Below are 12696 nucleotides of genomic sequence, written 5' to 3' on the forward strand. Positions count from 1 at the left end.
AGGGATGCATTCTTGGGTCTTGTGTAAATTCTACAAAAGTCTTCATGCAGTCAGCCAAAACATGTATTGTGATGTTAGCTTGTGCAAAAACACTGTGCCAGGCTAGGAAAACAAAATCTTAAAATAACTTCATTTGAAATTAGGTTTTTTCTCTATAATGAGTTTATAAGTGGCCGATTTTTTTCAGTTAATCACAGGTTAGTTAACTTCTTTCCCATCAGGCATAATTCTGTCGCCTCATCTCTGAAGCTTACATGCCGAAAACAAAAGCCACTCATTTGTTGATGGTTTGTTCCTTCTGTTTAGGTGCAGTTTCAGTTTGTGCTGCTGACTGACACGTTGTACTCCCCTCTGCCCCCTGAGTTACTTCCCACTGAGATGGAAAAAACTCACGAAGACAGGCCTTTCCCTCGTACAGTGGTGGCTGTAGAAGTCCAGGATCTGAAGAATGGAGCAACACATTATTGGTCATTGGAGAAACTCAAGTATGAAAATGTTCTTCGTAAAGCAATTGTTTTACTTCAGAAAGAGTAATGGGCTTCAGTGGGCTCCCTCTAACTCTCCTCTCTGAGATGGTGCCATTGCTTCCTTTTTTGTGCTTCTAAATGCTGTCACTGGCCAGTGATAGTACTCTCTGTCCAGTTTCTTCTAAGTGAATGAATCTTACTTGGCAAACACCTTTGTCATTTATAGATAAGATTTAAATTTACCCTCCGTAGACCCTCTTATATTTTAAGTGTTCCAATCTTATGATAATTACTATTTACTGGTATGTTTTGGATCTACTAATATTCATCTTTTCTGTCCTGGATCTCAGGATGACTAGTAATAAACAAGAAAGTTTGTTTGTTTGGTTTTTTTTAAAACAGGAAAGTTTTAATCTAGCTTCCTTTGCATTTAGTGTGATGAGGTATTATTCACTGTTTAATTATATTTGAGATGTCATTCACCATTGAACAACATTTCTCCTGTGACTCAGCAGAGGTTAGGTGGCCATTGTTGACTTTTGATGGCTAATATCTAGACTCAGACACTGTAGCTACTGTTTTGGTTTCTGTACTTTTGACCATTGTTTTGTTTAATATCATTAAATGGTAGGAGCAGCTTTATTTATTTATTTGTTTGTTTAGTTATTTAGCATAGGACACACTTCCAGAGTGAAATTTGAATGCAACCTTGTGATATTAAGCCAGTGCACTTTGTGTTTATGCTACAGGCAGAGGCTGGATTTGATGCGGGAGATGTATGACCGGGCGGGGGAGATGGCCCCCAGCACCCAGGATGAGAGTGAGACCACTATGACTGGCAGTGATCCGTTTTATGATCGGTTTCATTGGTTCAAACTCGTGGGAAGGTATGTGATGATTTTGATGTCTTCTTTTTAAATAACGAGTGATTTTACTTCAACTGTTTAAAACTTCAGCAAATTTTACAGAAAGTTAAAAGAAAAAGAGTATACAACAGCCCCATTTATAATTTGGTCTGCTGGACACACACTACTCTGTCATTTGGTATATTTCCCTTCAGTTTTTTTTTTTCAACATACCTATTTGTTTTAAGTCCTAGACTTTCAAAGAAATTGACAGTGTTCCCAGACTCTTCAACTCATTCACAAAATATCTTAGAGTTGAACAAGATAGATTTAAAAGAAAAAGAAAACCTATGTCTGTATCCTGCATTTTAAGCTTGCATGTGACTTACAGTGCTCCAGTATGACTACACCCTCTCCATGATCTGATATGTCCTCACTTTTTTAAAAGCAATGATCTCACTTTAGTCTTTGCCAAGGGTGAATCAGTTGCACACCTTGACAGTCCCCTTGAACCTTTTTTCTGTATACATATTTGTTTTAATGAAAACAAATAGTGCTCTGTGAGTCTATATTAGGTCAAATTTGTAAAGATTTAGAATTTAAATAGAGAAATATAAGGTTTGAGCTTAATGATTCAGAATTTAAATTGTTTTTCAATCGCAAAACCTTTCTGACAGTTTTAAAGGACCTGAGTAAAGAGGAAAAACTGAAATTATAATATTTTTAAAAAGATGAAGTCTTTCCCACTCCACACTGACGGGGAATGTTTTTTAAGTGATGAATTGGCCAAACACGTTTACTCGAACAAGGCACATCCCTGCTCTGCCATACGCCGGTTCATCCATTTTGTTTTCTGCTCCCAGATGACATGGGACTTGGAATGAAAATTTAGGCTTTATTATTTCACCTCATTGGGTGGCTCCTTTGAGGCCTGCTACTGATCTTTTATGCAAACCGGAGGATATAAACATTTTAAAACACATTATTTACCTGGGATATTCCACTTATGTGTTTTCTTTCCTTTCTTAAGTCTGAGGATCAGTCCTGTTCCCTTTCACCTGAACCAGATGATTTATGCTTATTTTATCCTTTTGCTTTCCCACTTGCTTTTATTGTGTTGATTCCTCAGTGGGGTTCTGTGCTATTGGCACCTGTCGCTTCCTGTTTAACCAACTATTCCTCTCTCCTTGGTGTGTCAATTGGCCTTGTGCCTGGTGTCTAGCTCCCCCATTTTCCATGGCTGTGTGAATGAGCGCCTTGCTGACCGCACACCCTCCCCCACTTTTTCCACGGCTGATTCCGACATCACTGAGCTGGCTGACGAGCAACAAGATGAGATGGAGGATTTTGATGATGAGGCATTCGTGGATGACACCGGCTCTGACGCAGGGACGGAGGAGGGATCAGATCTCTTCAGTGACGGGCATGACCCGTTTTACGACCGGTCCCCATGGTTCATTTTAGTGGGAAGGTTGGTGAGGTTACTGTGAGAAAGGCAAAAAGGGACCAGCTCTTGCTCTAAAGAGGCTCTTTGTGCAATTTTGGACAATCTTGGCTTTAGCCATTTCAATTCATGACATGCTGATCTGGCTAGAGAGAGCCCTCGGGCAGGGTTTGTGAGGCACTGAGTCTGCTTGGTACGGCGTCCAGCAGAGTGTGAAGACTATGTGGAAGACCCCGGGTCATAGCAGCCCAGTCATATTCTTCTGCAGGAGGGGACCCCAGAGGAGAAAGTGATTACGGCTGAGAGTCAAAAGCTACAGGGTTGCCAATGTTATTGTGGTCTAATGTTTCTGTCTTATAGGAGTGTTAGGTTTTACTTTTTACTTGGTCTATGAGTCCAAAAAAGAATCAACACGAAGTTTCCTGGTCATCTAAAATGGATGCCTTTCTTTGACCAGTTTCACTGAGCCTATCTTTAGATCTTTGGCATCTGCTAAAATTTTGCCTATAGGCTTTATAATGATGCATCTCATGAAACTATCTGTTGGCCCCATCAACAATGGGTATTTGTTCGCCAGTACATGGAACTGCTTTGTGTTAAGTTGAATTCACCAAACTGAGACATTGTCTCTGGCTCCATCTGCCAGGGACGCAGAACTCCCCTGCACACGTCCCTCACACTGGGGTCTTTGTCTACATCCAGGCTTCGTGCTGAAGTAATTGTAATTACAAATCCAACAGAGCAGCACTCACTGGATTAACCAAAAAGTATGTCCTGTTTTTAAGGTATTAAATTTAATTTTAATGGTTGATTAGAAACTTTTCAAAATAAGGGAATTATGTCAGTGTTAATGGATTAAGCACCAGTTATCTAAGAATTAAAGTGCAATGAGTCTCCTGGCCCAGTAGAAACATAGGGTTATAACTTTTAGCTTATAGTCTGGTGTTGGTTACCTAGTGAGAACTAAATAAATAATATAGAAGATGATCACTGTTATGGAAAGGGAAGAAATAAAAACATTTTGATAGAAATGAAGGCCTCAGTGACGACTGTGGGTCGGAGAATTAGTCTCAGGGCTTTACAGTAGTGGAGAGACATTCAGTTTTTTCCATGAATAAGCATAAAGGGGTTACATAACCATGATTCTTGTTTTCTGCTGGTGTAGTGCCAGGGATAGATGCTTAGAATTTCAAGAAGCCAATTTATATTAAAATTGAGAAAGGTAAATTCTGTTTGAAAATAATGGGACCATGATGCTTTCTTTATTTCATGGCTGCATGTGTCCTTCGGCATATTTCTGCCCTATACTAAGAGGGTCGGAAGTAAGAACCAAGTTTCTGTCTGTAAACTGCTCAGTCCTGCTGCCAGTTGCGCAGCTTCTGACGCTGCTCAGTTAAGTTCTGCCCCGCCGCACGCTGAGGCATAGCAAGCGTCATTACTTGGGTCAGTGGGAAGAACTCTGACCTAATTCATTGTCAGAAGCAGCCTGGTCCTCTCTTCAGAAAGGCAACTTAAACCAAGGCCTGTTGGGTTCTCAAGTGTAAAAGAGTTAGGTAGAAAAAAAATGAGCCTTAAGTATCTTTTTTATCTTTCATATTCTGTAATCCACACTGGCAAAACGAGTGTCCTGATTGAGAGTTCTACCCAGAGCATTTGTATGATATTTTGAATCAGTTGTATAGAAAACTTAAGTCAGAACCCCACTTAATGTGGAAATTTACTGGCTTAAGATATATGTGTTATTTTTTCTCTAGTTTTATCCATTTTAATCATGTCAGATTTAAGTATAGCTATAAAGCAATCAATTCTCCTTTGATTTTCACATAAAATATTTATGGAGCTATGGCTCAGGGATTGATCTTTCCATTTGTCTGGGTTCCCAGCTTCTAAAACTCACTTTGGCTTGCAGGAAAGAGGTTAGAGGAGGGGCAGGAGACCATCAAGTGAAGGATAGCTCTTTTTTTTCTCTCTTGATTACATTTCTCACTACAAACGATTTATGATAGTGCAACATCACCTAGAATTATAGAGTGGTCATTGTAAATAAAAGAGGGGTAACTTTTTTCCTGTTCTTGTGACTCACAGGATTGGGTTTTCTCTGTTGGCATGTCATTGCTAACACAATTCTCATGTAAGCATTTCCAGCTTCTTGTGAAATTCCATTTGTAAGTTTTGTTTTTTGGCTGCCTCCCATGAATGTTTATATGGAAATTTTAAGAGCTTGTCCCTTTAGCTATTCTCTTATGGCATGCTGGGATGTGATGAACCATCCATCATAATTTGGGATGACATGTAAAATATTTAAGGGCTACTCTTCTGGGTTAAAAGGGAGCAAAAGATGGTTGGTTATTCTGTGACCTAAGTACCTGAACTGACATTCTTTCTGTAACTAGAACCATATCATGCTGATTTTTCTTATCTTTATGTTGACAAAATTTGTTTCCCTTTTTGATGTAACTTCACAGAACTTCCTGCTAATAGATCCTTCACATCTTTCATCCCTGTTCTCCTTCAGTCTGCTAGGTCAAGTTATAAGGACTCTTAAGAATGTGGAGTAATTGTTAAAATTCCAGTTCAAAAACTTGAAATGAGAGTTTTTATACAGCATTGATACTCCTGCCATGGCCATAGAATTATAGAAGTCTCTTTTCTAAAAGAAGGAATCTATGACAATACTTTTATTCTTCCACATTTGGAATAGCCACTGCTATAGGCAGAAAGGAGAGTCTTGTCTTTATGTGGGCTTGAACAATACTTTATTGTAATGTGAGTATGAACATGATATGCTGTGCCTTCAAGTGGTAAGCTTTTTAAAATTAAAAATGGGTTCTTGTTTTTGAATAGCTGTTTTTAAGTATAAAATGACAACTCTACAAGTTAAGTGTAGTTAAGAATTAAACATGTTCTGTATTGTTAATATCATCAAAAGGCTTTGAAAAATCAACTTAGTATAAAGTTGGGTGGCTTTGCTTCTCTATCTCTGGTGGAGCCCATTTTTCTGGAAAATCTTCGGCCTCTACTTAAAGATAGAGGACAGTTCATTTTCCTATTTATTTATGTACTTAGATGTTCAATTGCTCACCAGTAGCCAGCGAGACCAGATGTGATTCCTGCCCTCTTGGGGTTGTGGTCTGGTGGATAAGACAGACATGAATAAATAGATGTAAATCATAGCAATGCTGGAATCGTGTGTTATAGAGACCCTATAACACTGGGGACACCTGTCATGAGAGATTGGTCTAGAGAGACCTCAAGATGTGTAATTAAAGGCATGAGAGTGGGTAATGGAGGTCAGAGAGGACTCTAGGCAGGGGAAGAGCATGCACAATGGCTCTGTAGGGCCTGGGCTTGAAAGTGGGCAAGTCTGGCAGGAACGCCATTAAGAGATGAAGGTGGTCTTGTATGAATGCTGACTTTGGAATGAAATTATCCATTTTGTGCCTTATGCCAAACTCATAGTCTTTAAACTTTGTCACATTAGATCCTGTTTGAGAGTCTTGTTTGGAATTTTTTAGGAAGAGTTTTCATGTTTTGATTTTTTTTACAACAAAGCTTTAACCTTCTGTTTCTTGGCATTGCCCTTCCCCGCCTTTGGAGCAGACTGAAAGGGATCATTTGAGCTGATTTAATGTTCATTTGCAGTTACTGTATTTTGTTATACTTTTCATTCATATTTCATTTATGCTCTTAAAATTTTAACATTTGTTTTTTTGTGGTGTATTTTGTCCATTTTCAGAATTGCTTTCATTACTTTGAGTTGACATCACAAGAATCTACTCATCTTCCTGTTCTCTTTGTTTTAATGTCAATTTTTGAGAGGACAAGAAGCAGACAGATACATGTGTTAATTATGTTTGATTTCTTGATGCAGATCTTTACTCTTTGTCTTGTCTTATGTTTAAAGATCAGCAAGTACCAAGTGGGAAGACAGGAGTAACAGTAGGAACTAGCTTCTATTTCCCATTCACTAATTGGAGTGAACAGTTTTAATTTGCTGATCACTAATTTTTATTGCTTTTTTTAAAAAAAAATCAGTAGCTACCAAATAAGAAGAAAAAAAGAGTACAAATGTGATATGATTTTGCCAGTTCATTTGAAAGAGAAAATGTTAGGTCTGGAACTTACCTATTGTATATGTGTTTCTGTATTAAGTTTTGAACCCTACGAGCAAAAGCAACCCTGTAGGGAACAGCTGTCTTCCCCCTTGGCATTTCTCTTGATTCCCATGCAGTCTCCCATAAGCTGGCTACTCAGAAACTTCAGGCTACATAGCCTCTCTGCACATGTGTGTCAGCAACCCTGCCTAAAGATAGTTGTCACTTCTTAGAGTAAAAATAAAGACCCATAACACTGTGACTTGAAGTCTATTTTAGACCTATTAACTATAGTTCAGTCACATTCTTCTGACCTTTTTTGTCTCCTGATTTTTATTTTATCTATGGGAAATACAAAACAAACTTCTGTATAATTCCTTACATTGAAAGGTTAAAGCTCTTTAGTGGGCTCCCTTCCCCCGCCCCAGCAGTATTTGTAGACCAGTATCTTGAAAGTCTAGTTCCAATTGTTACTCTTCTACCTATAGTAGTAATTTTTATAAGAAGCAATTAATTTGGTGTAAGTTAGTTTCTGTCAGCTTTTACCAGAAGCAATTAATTTGGTTTAAGTTAGTTTCTGTCAGCTGTTAACAATCATTGCATTTGTTTATGTGTTATCTAAAAAGCAGCTGGAGGTAGTCTGAGAGTACAGAGCAGAGAGAGAGGTAACCTAAAGACAGGGCCTAGGAACCAGCTCAGTTTCACAAATGTTATTTCTGATAAATGTGACAGCCAGCTTCTCTGTCTGTGGGATGCTCAGCTGTTTGTCTCCCATTTCTGTCTCCAGGGCCTTTGTTTACCTGAGCAATCTGCTGTATCCCGTGCCCCTGATCCACAGGGTGGCCATTGTCAGCGAGAAGGGTGAAGTGCGGGGATTTCTGCGTGTGGCTGTGCAAGCCATTGCAGGTTGGTGACCCTCTTCCAAAATGAGAGTTGTGGGTTCTTTGCCTGGAGACTGAGCAGGCCAGCTCTGTACAGGCCATGCTGCAGGGACACAAACAAACACAGTGTGTTTGTCTGTCTCGGGGAAAGCCTTTACTACTTCCCTTCTAACCATTGTTCTAAAAAATCAGAAACAGACTCTGTATAGTCTGAGCTACTGCTATTTTGGAATACTGGGGTAAAGGGATTTCCTTTACCATGAAGCACAACTCTTGAGTTAACTTTATAGAAGTTATTTGCATTTTAAATAATGTATATTAACTGCCTCAGAAGTGACACAAGCTTTTCAGGACTTTTTCTTGCCTAATTTTCTCTCAGGATACGCTAGACATTTCTGTCCTTTGGCTGTTATTTTGTAATACATGGATCAAGAGTCTGATAGTTCTCCATGAGCCAGCCTACATTCTGGGGAAAGAATGTGGCTATTTCCTGTGATTTTTCTGTTTTAATTTCTAAATACTCTGCTCTGTTTAGTGACCTTTGAATATTATTGAATATAATCTTGCCAAGTGAAGGGATCAGTATTTTTAGATATGACATTTGAACAATATTAAGAATAAAACTGGTCCTTTACTAACTTGTCTTATTTGAGCTAAGGGGTTTGGTAAGTTTACCTAAGTTGGAAGCAGCCCACGTGATCTTACTGACCAGGTCTCGTTTTTTCTTTCTTAAACAAAAAGATGTCCTTTGGTGTCTCCTCTTGTATTAAGCTCTTAGAACCTAAGGCTTCACCACTCTCTTATTTGTTATAATCCTGTAAGACTCATTCGCCTTCTTCCCCCTATGGAGTCTCATTCGACCTTTCCTGATTTTTTTCCTGTCTAGCGGATGAAGAAGCTCCCGATTATGGCTCTGGAATTCGACAGTCAGGAACAGCTAAGATATCTTTTGATAACGAGTACTTTAATCAGGTGAGAAACCTTTCAGGAAGGGGGAAACCTAATTGAAGGGGAAAGAAGTAGACAGGCTTATAAGAAGGATGCTCAGCACTGGAGAACAATCCTTGTACCTAGAACTAAAACGTATAGATAACCACAGGATGTTTAATAGAATAGGAGACATGTTTAAGAATTACAACAGTAAAGGTAAAGGCCCAACATTTATATTGTATTGTCTTTTCTCAGGCAGCTCTTAATCCACATAATTTTACAGTCACTATTATTATTCTATTTTATCATCTACTTCCCCCTGCTTTGTTTTCAGAGTGACTTTTCTTCCGTTGCAATGACCCGTTCTGGTCTGTCCTTGGAAGAGCTGAGGATTGTGGAAGGACAGGGGCAGAGCTCTGAGGTCACCACTCCTCCAGAGGAAATCAATCGAACGAATGACTTGGGTGCGTAGACACAGTTTCCTACGATTGGGGACATTTTCAAAAAGGGAAAAATATTGACCATTGTCAAGGAGATAGTCACTTTCATTCTCTAGGATTGGAAAGAATGCCCTACTTGCCTCTTTGAAGGGTGGTCTGTGCTTTATCTGACGCAGATTTATGTCTGTTTGATCCTCTTTAGATTTGAAGTCCAGCACTTTGCTGGATGGGAAGATGGTCATGGAAGGGTTTCCTGAAGAGATTGGCAACCACCTGAAACTGGGCAGTGCCTTCACTTTTCGTGTAACCGTGCTGCAGGCCAGCGGGATCCTCCCAGAGTATGCAGACATCTTCTGTCAGTTCAAGTAAGCATCCCTTCTCTCTGCCTGTCCAGATGGCAGCCCAGGCGGCATCCTATGTGCTCTGCAGACCACTTTCCGTTTGTGACACACTAACACTCCTGAGAAACAGCAACTCCCAGTCTCTGAAAGAGAATGCTTTCTTCACACAAGACGGGAGTAAGAACTTGGAAACCTACAATGCATTGGAACACAAAGTTCATTGTGGGGAAGAGTGTGGCCAGGCCTTCTGCTAGAAGGTTCTGTTGTGGACTGTTCCTCTCTGCTAGGAATATAGGTTCTGATCCAGACTATATTTCTTAGTCTTTTTAATACTCTTCATGCTGAATGTTTTCTTTTAATAAACAAATCTGAAATCCATGAATCACTTAATCACCAGTTATGCCCATTTAATGCTTGGGGAAAACAAATTTTAAATAATGTAATAAACAGTAATATTCTATAGCAATTGGGAAAAAAAAAGATCGTAAGTAAAGAAGATGTGACAGGTTTCATTTCTCAGCCACTTATCAGCTGTTTCTATCCTGTAACCCTCCTGACTATATTCTACATGCTTTCTTCTCACCATCTCCCTAGGAAAACACTTTTTTGAGAACCTTAATTATTAATACCTCCAAGCATCAATATATCCCTGCAGTACTTGGAAAGGGCCACAGTACAAGAGAATGAAGTCCCAATCCTAAAGCCCAGTTTGCCACTGGTGCCCCCAAAAGGTTGCTTCAGAGTTCTGCCATTTCTCTTCCTCATTATTGGGCCTTCCACGAGGTCCTAATACAGTTTATAAGGTGTTACTTTTACATAGGGTTTAGCCCAAGTCCTGAATTAGATGTGATTACCACATAGTAAGCCACTAATATAATTTTCAGTATTCATAATCATTGAAATATTATCCATCTAGTGTTGGTTTAGCCCATTTAATGTGCTTTTGCTATAGCCCCGAATTTCGAGAGGGATGGAGCTGGCTCGGTGAATCAGCTTCCACTGTTCTAGTCAGGCATCTGGCGTGTTTCATGGAGAAAACCCACTAGGTTCACTGTTGTCTGAAGTGACAGTGATATGTTGACTTTTGTCTTAAAACCTCCTGAAAAGAGTGGCGTGTGCACCTGGCATCACCCCTGGAGGAAAGGGCATGTTGACTCACGTTGAGAGAAGACTCAGGTCCTTCTTGGGTTTTTATAAACTCTTATCGGGGCTACATAGGGGAGACACAGCTGTAGAACAGTGTGACTGATGTCACATGTCACTGTGTGCAGCCCCAGGATAATTGCACCCGCTCCAAGGAAGAGCAGGAGGAGTGTACATCAGAGATCACCCCCCTCTGGTGGGTACAGTGTATATTCTTCCAACTCGGTGAACTAATTGGGAAGATAAGGAGTTTATGATCCTGGTCTCTCTATCCTCTATTCAAAGTAGTCTTTTGCCCCTTTTTTGTGGGAATATAGGATGTCCTCTTGCTGGATATTTCTACCTGGCAATAGATCTTTGTATGGAGAATGCTTTAATTCCCCAATTTTTATTTCACCCTTATAGCAAGGAGGGAGAGAGCACAATAAAACCTCACTATTTGTGAGAACAAATAAACATAGACCGCTGAATCAACAGATATGTCAGGAGTATCTTCTATATTTCAAGCCCTTTGGGAGACACTTGGCTGTCTTTTGGGGAGACAGGCATATAAATACATTATTTCAAACAGTGGAATCATCACTATTGAAGAATACAGGTTCCTAGTGCTGTGAGAACACAGAACTATGTGTGTGAGTCAGGGCAGGTCTTTTGCAAGAAGTGGCATTTGCTTCCACTCATAGCTGGTCTGGATTGAGACTCCTAGGCAGGTCTGCCATCTACAGGCTGGAGTCCTGCCTTGTGGAAGCTTGAATCTGCCAGATCTTTTTCCTCACAAACAATTTCATACTTTTTCTTCTCAATGTAGAACTACAAAGGCCCAGGAGGTCACCGATTCCCTCTGAGCCCTCTGAGGCATGCCTGCATGTACATCTGCATGCCCGGTGGTTAGGGTCAGTTCATTTTTCAGTCGTTTCTGAAATAAAGTCTAACATGCTATCTGAGTGATACGGAAAATGTTTTGACAAGGACATTTAAATGACTTGCTCAGTTAAGGACTCTGCTTAAGTATGGTGTTTGTTTCCATATGATCTGAGTCAAGCTCATGCAACATAGATCCCGATGAAACCATTTAATGAAAAATCCTCATGTCTTATTTTTCTGTTAAGCTTTTTGCATCGCCATGATGAAGCATTCTCCACTGAACCCCTCAAAAACAATGGCAGAGGAAGTCCCCTGGGCTTCTATCATGTGCAGAATGTAAGTGACACGGACATTTTTGCCAATGGTTGGCGGGTTTGTGGTACCCTGAAGTGAGAGGCTGGTGTGAGGTAGTGGTGTGGGCCCCCTTGGGCTTCCTCAGGGAAGGGGGATGGTAATTGGAGCTGTTGTGCAGTGGGCTCCCTGCTGTGGAGAGCAGACAATGGAGGGAGTGGCCAGGCGGTGAGCTCATCCCTGACAGCAGCTGGCCGCCTTCTCTGAATTTCAGCGGCCCCATGAGTGGTGTCCAGGTTAATCTGCCAATAAAACCTCCCATCACCTTGAATGTAGTGAGTTTTTAGTGTTTTCTTCCTGGAAAAGGAAGCATTTTAGTATGAGTTTGTTGAAGTTAATATATTTATTGTCCTTCAAACTGTAAGGCATTTAACATTGTTCTGTTGCAAATAAGATAAAAACTATTAAATCCCTTTGTAACTAAGATTCAGGTTCTGTCTTTCGTACAGCTGATACTGGGATGAATCCATTAATGGCCCTTACAGCCCTTTCATACGTGGAATAAGAAAACTGACCCTCCATCCCTTCTAGGAAGGTTCACTCAAATGTCATCATCCTCATTACAATAGCAAATATTCATTGAGAGCTTGTCAGTCATTATTAGGAATGGTTTTTGTTTCTTCACTCATTAGACGATCATAATCCCCATGTTACAACTGTGATAACTGAGGCACAGAGCAGTGAAAAGTCACTCACCACGGTAACAAAGCTAAGAAGAGGTGAGGGGGGTTGAGCTCAGAGAAATGTGGCCCTGGCTTCCAGAATCTTCATTACTACACGGAATGTTCTCTTGTTCCTGTTAGCCGTGTCTGCTCTCTGAGCACGGGAGAAAAGGACCCCAGAAATGGAACAAGCAAACACAAAACACTTGTTTTTTTTGTTTAATTCTATAAATA

At 40.1% G+C, this 12696-nt stretch overlaps 1 protein-coding gene across 27 annotated transcripts in view; it reads left to right on the forward strand.

Moving 5' to 3' along the window:
- The window catches only part of KIF1B (kinesin family member 1B), a 150801-nt gene that overhangs the window by 109681 nt on the left and 28424 nt on the right, over positions 1-12696 (forward strand). For 18 of the 27 annotated variants that reach the window (XM_066375007.1, XM_066375012.1, XM_066375011.1 and 15 more), the window contains 8 exons: positions 307-485; positions 1217-1354; positions 2535-2783; positions 7638-7756; positions 8618-8703; positions 8996-9125; positions 9304-9466; positions 11695-11785. In XM_066375007.1, the coding sequence (XP_066231104.1) occupies positions 307-485; positions 1217-1354; positions 2535-2783; positions 7638-7756; positions 8618-8703; positions 8996-9125; positions 9304-9466; positions 11695-11785 (1155 nt within the window). The remainder of the gene's footprint in view (positions 1-306; positions 486-1216; positions 1355-2534; positions 2784-7637; positions 7757-8617; positions 8704-8995; positions 9126-9303; positions 9467-11694; positions 11786-12696) is intronic. The other 9 variants (XM_066375018.1, XM_066375023.1, XM_066375025.1 and 6 more) reach the window with 1 other exon arrangement.

The sequence above is a fragment of the Saccopteryx leptura genome, chromosome 3, assembly GCF_036850995.1.
Source record: "Saccopteryx leptura isolate mSacLep1 chromosome 3, mSacLep1_pri_phased_curated, whole genome shotgun sequence".
NCBI classification, from domain to species: Eukaryota; Metazoa; Chordata; class Mammalia; order Chiroptera; family Emballonuridae; genus Saccopteryx; species Saccopteryx leptura.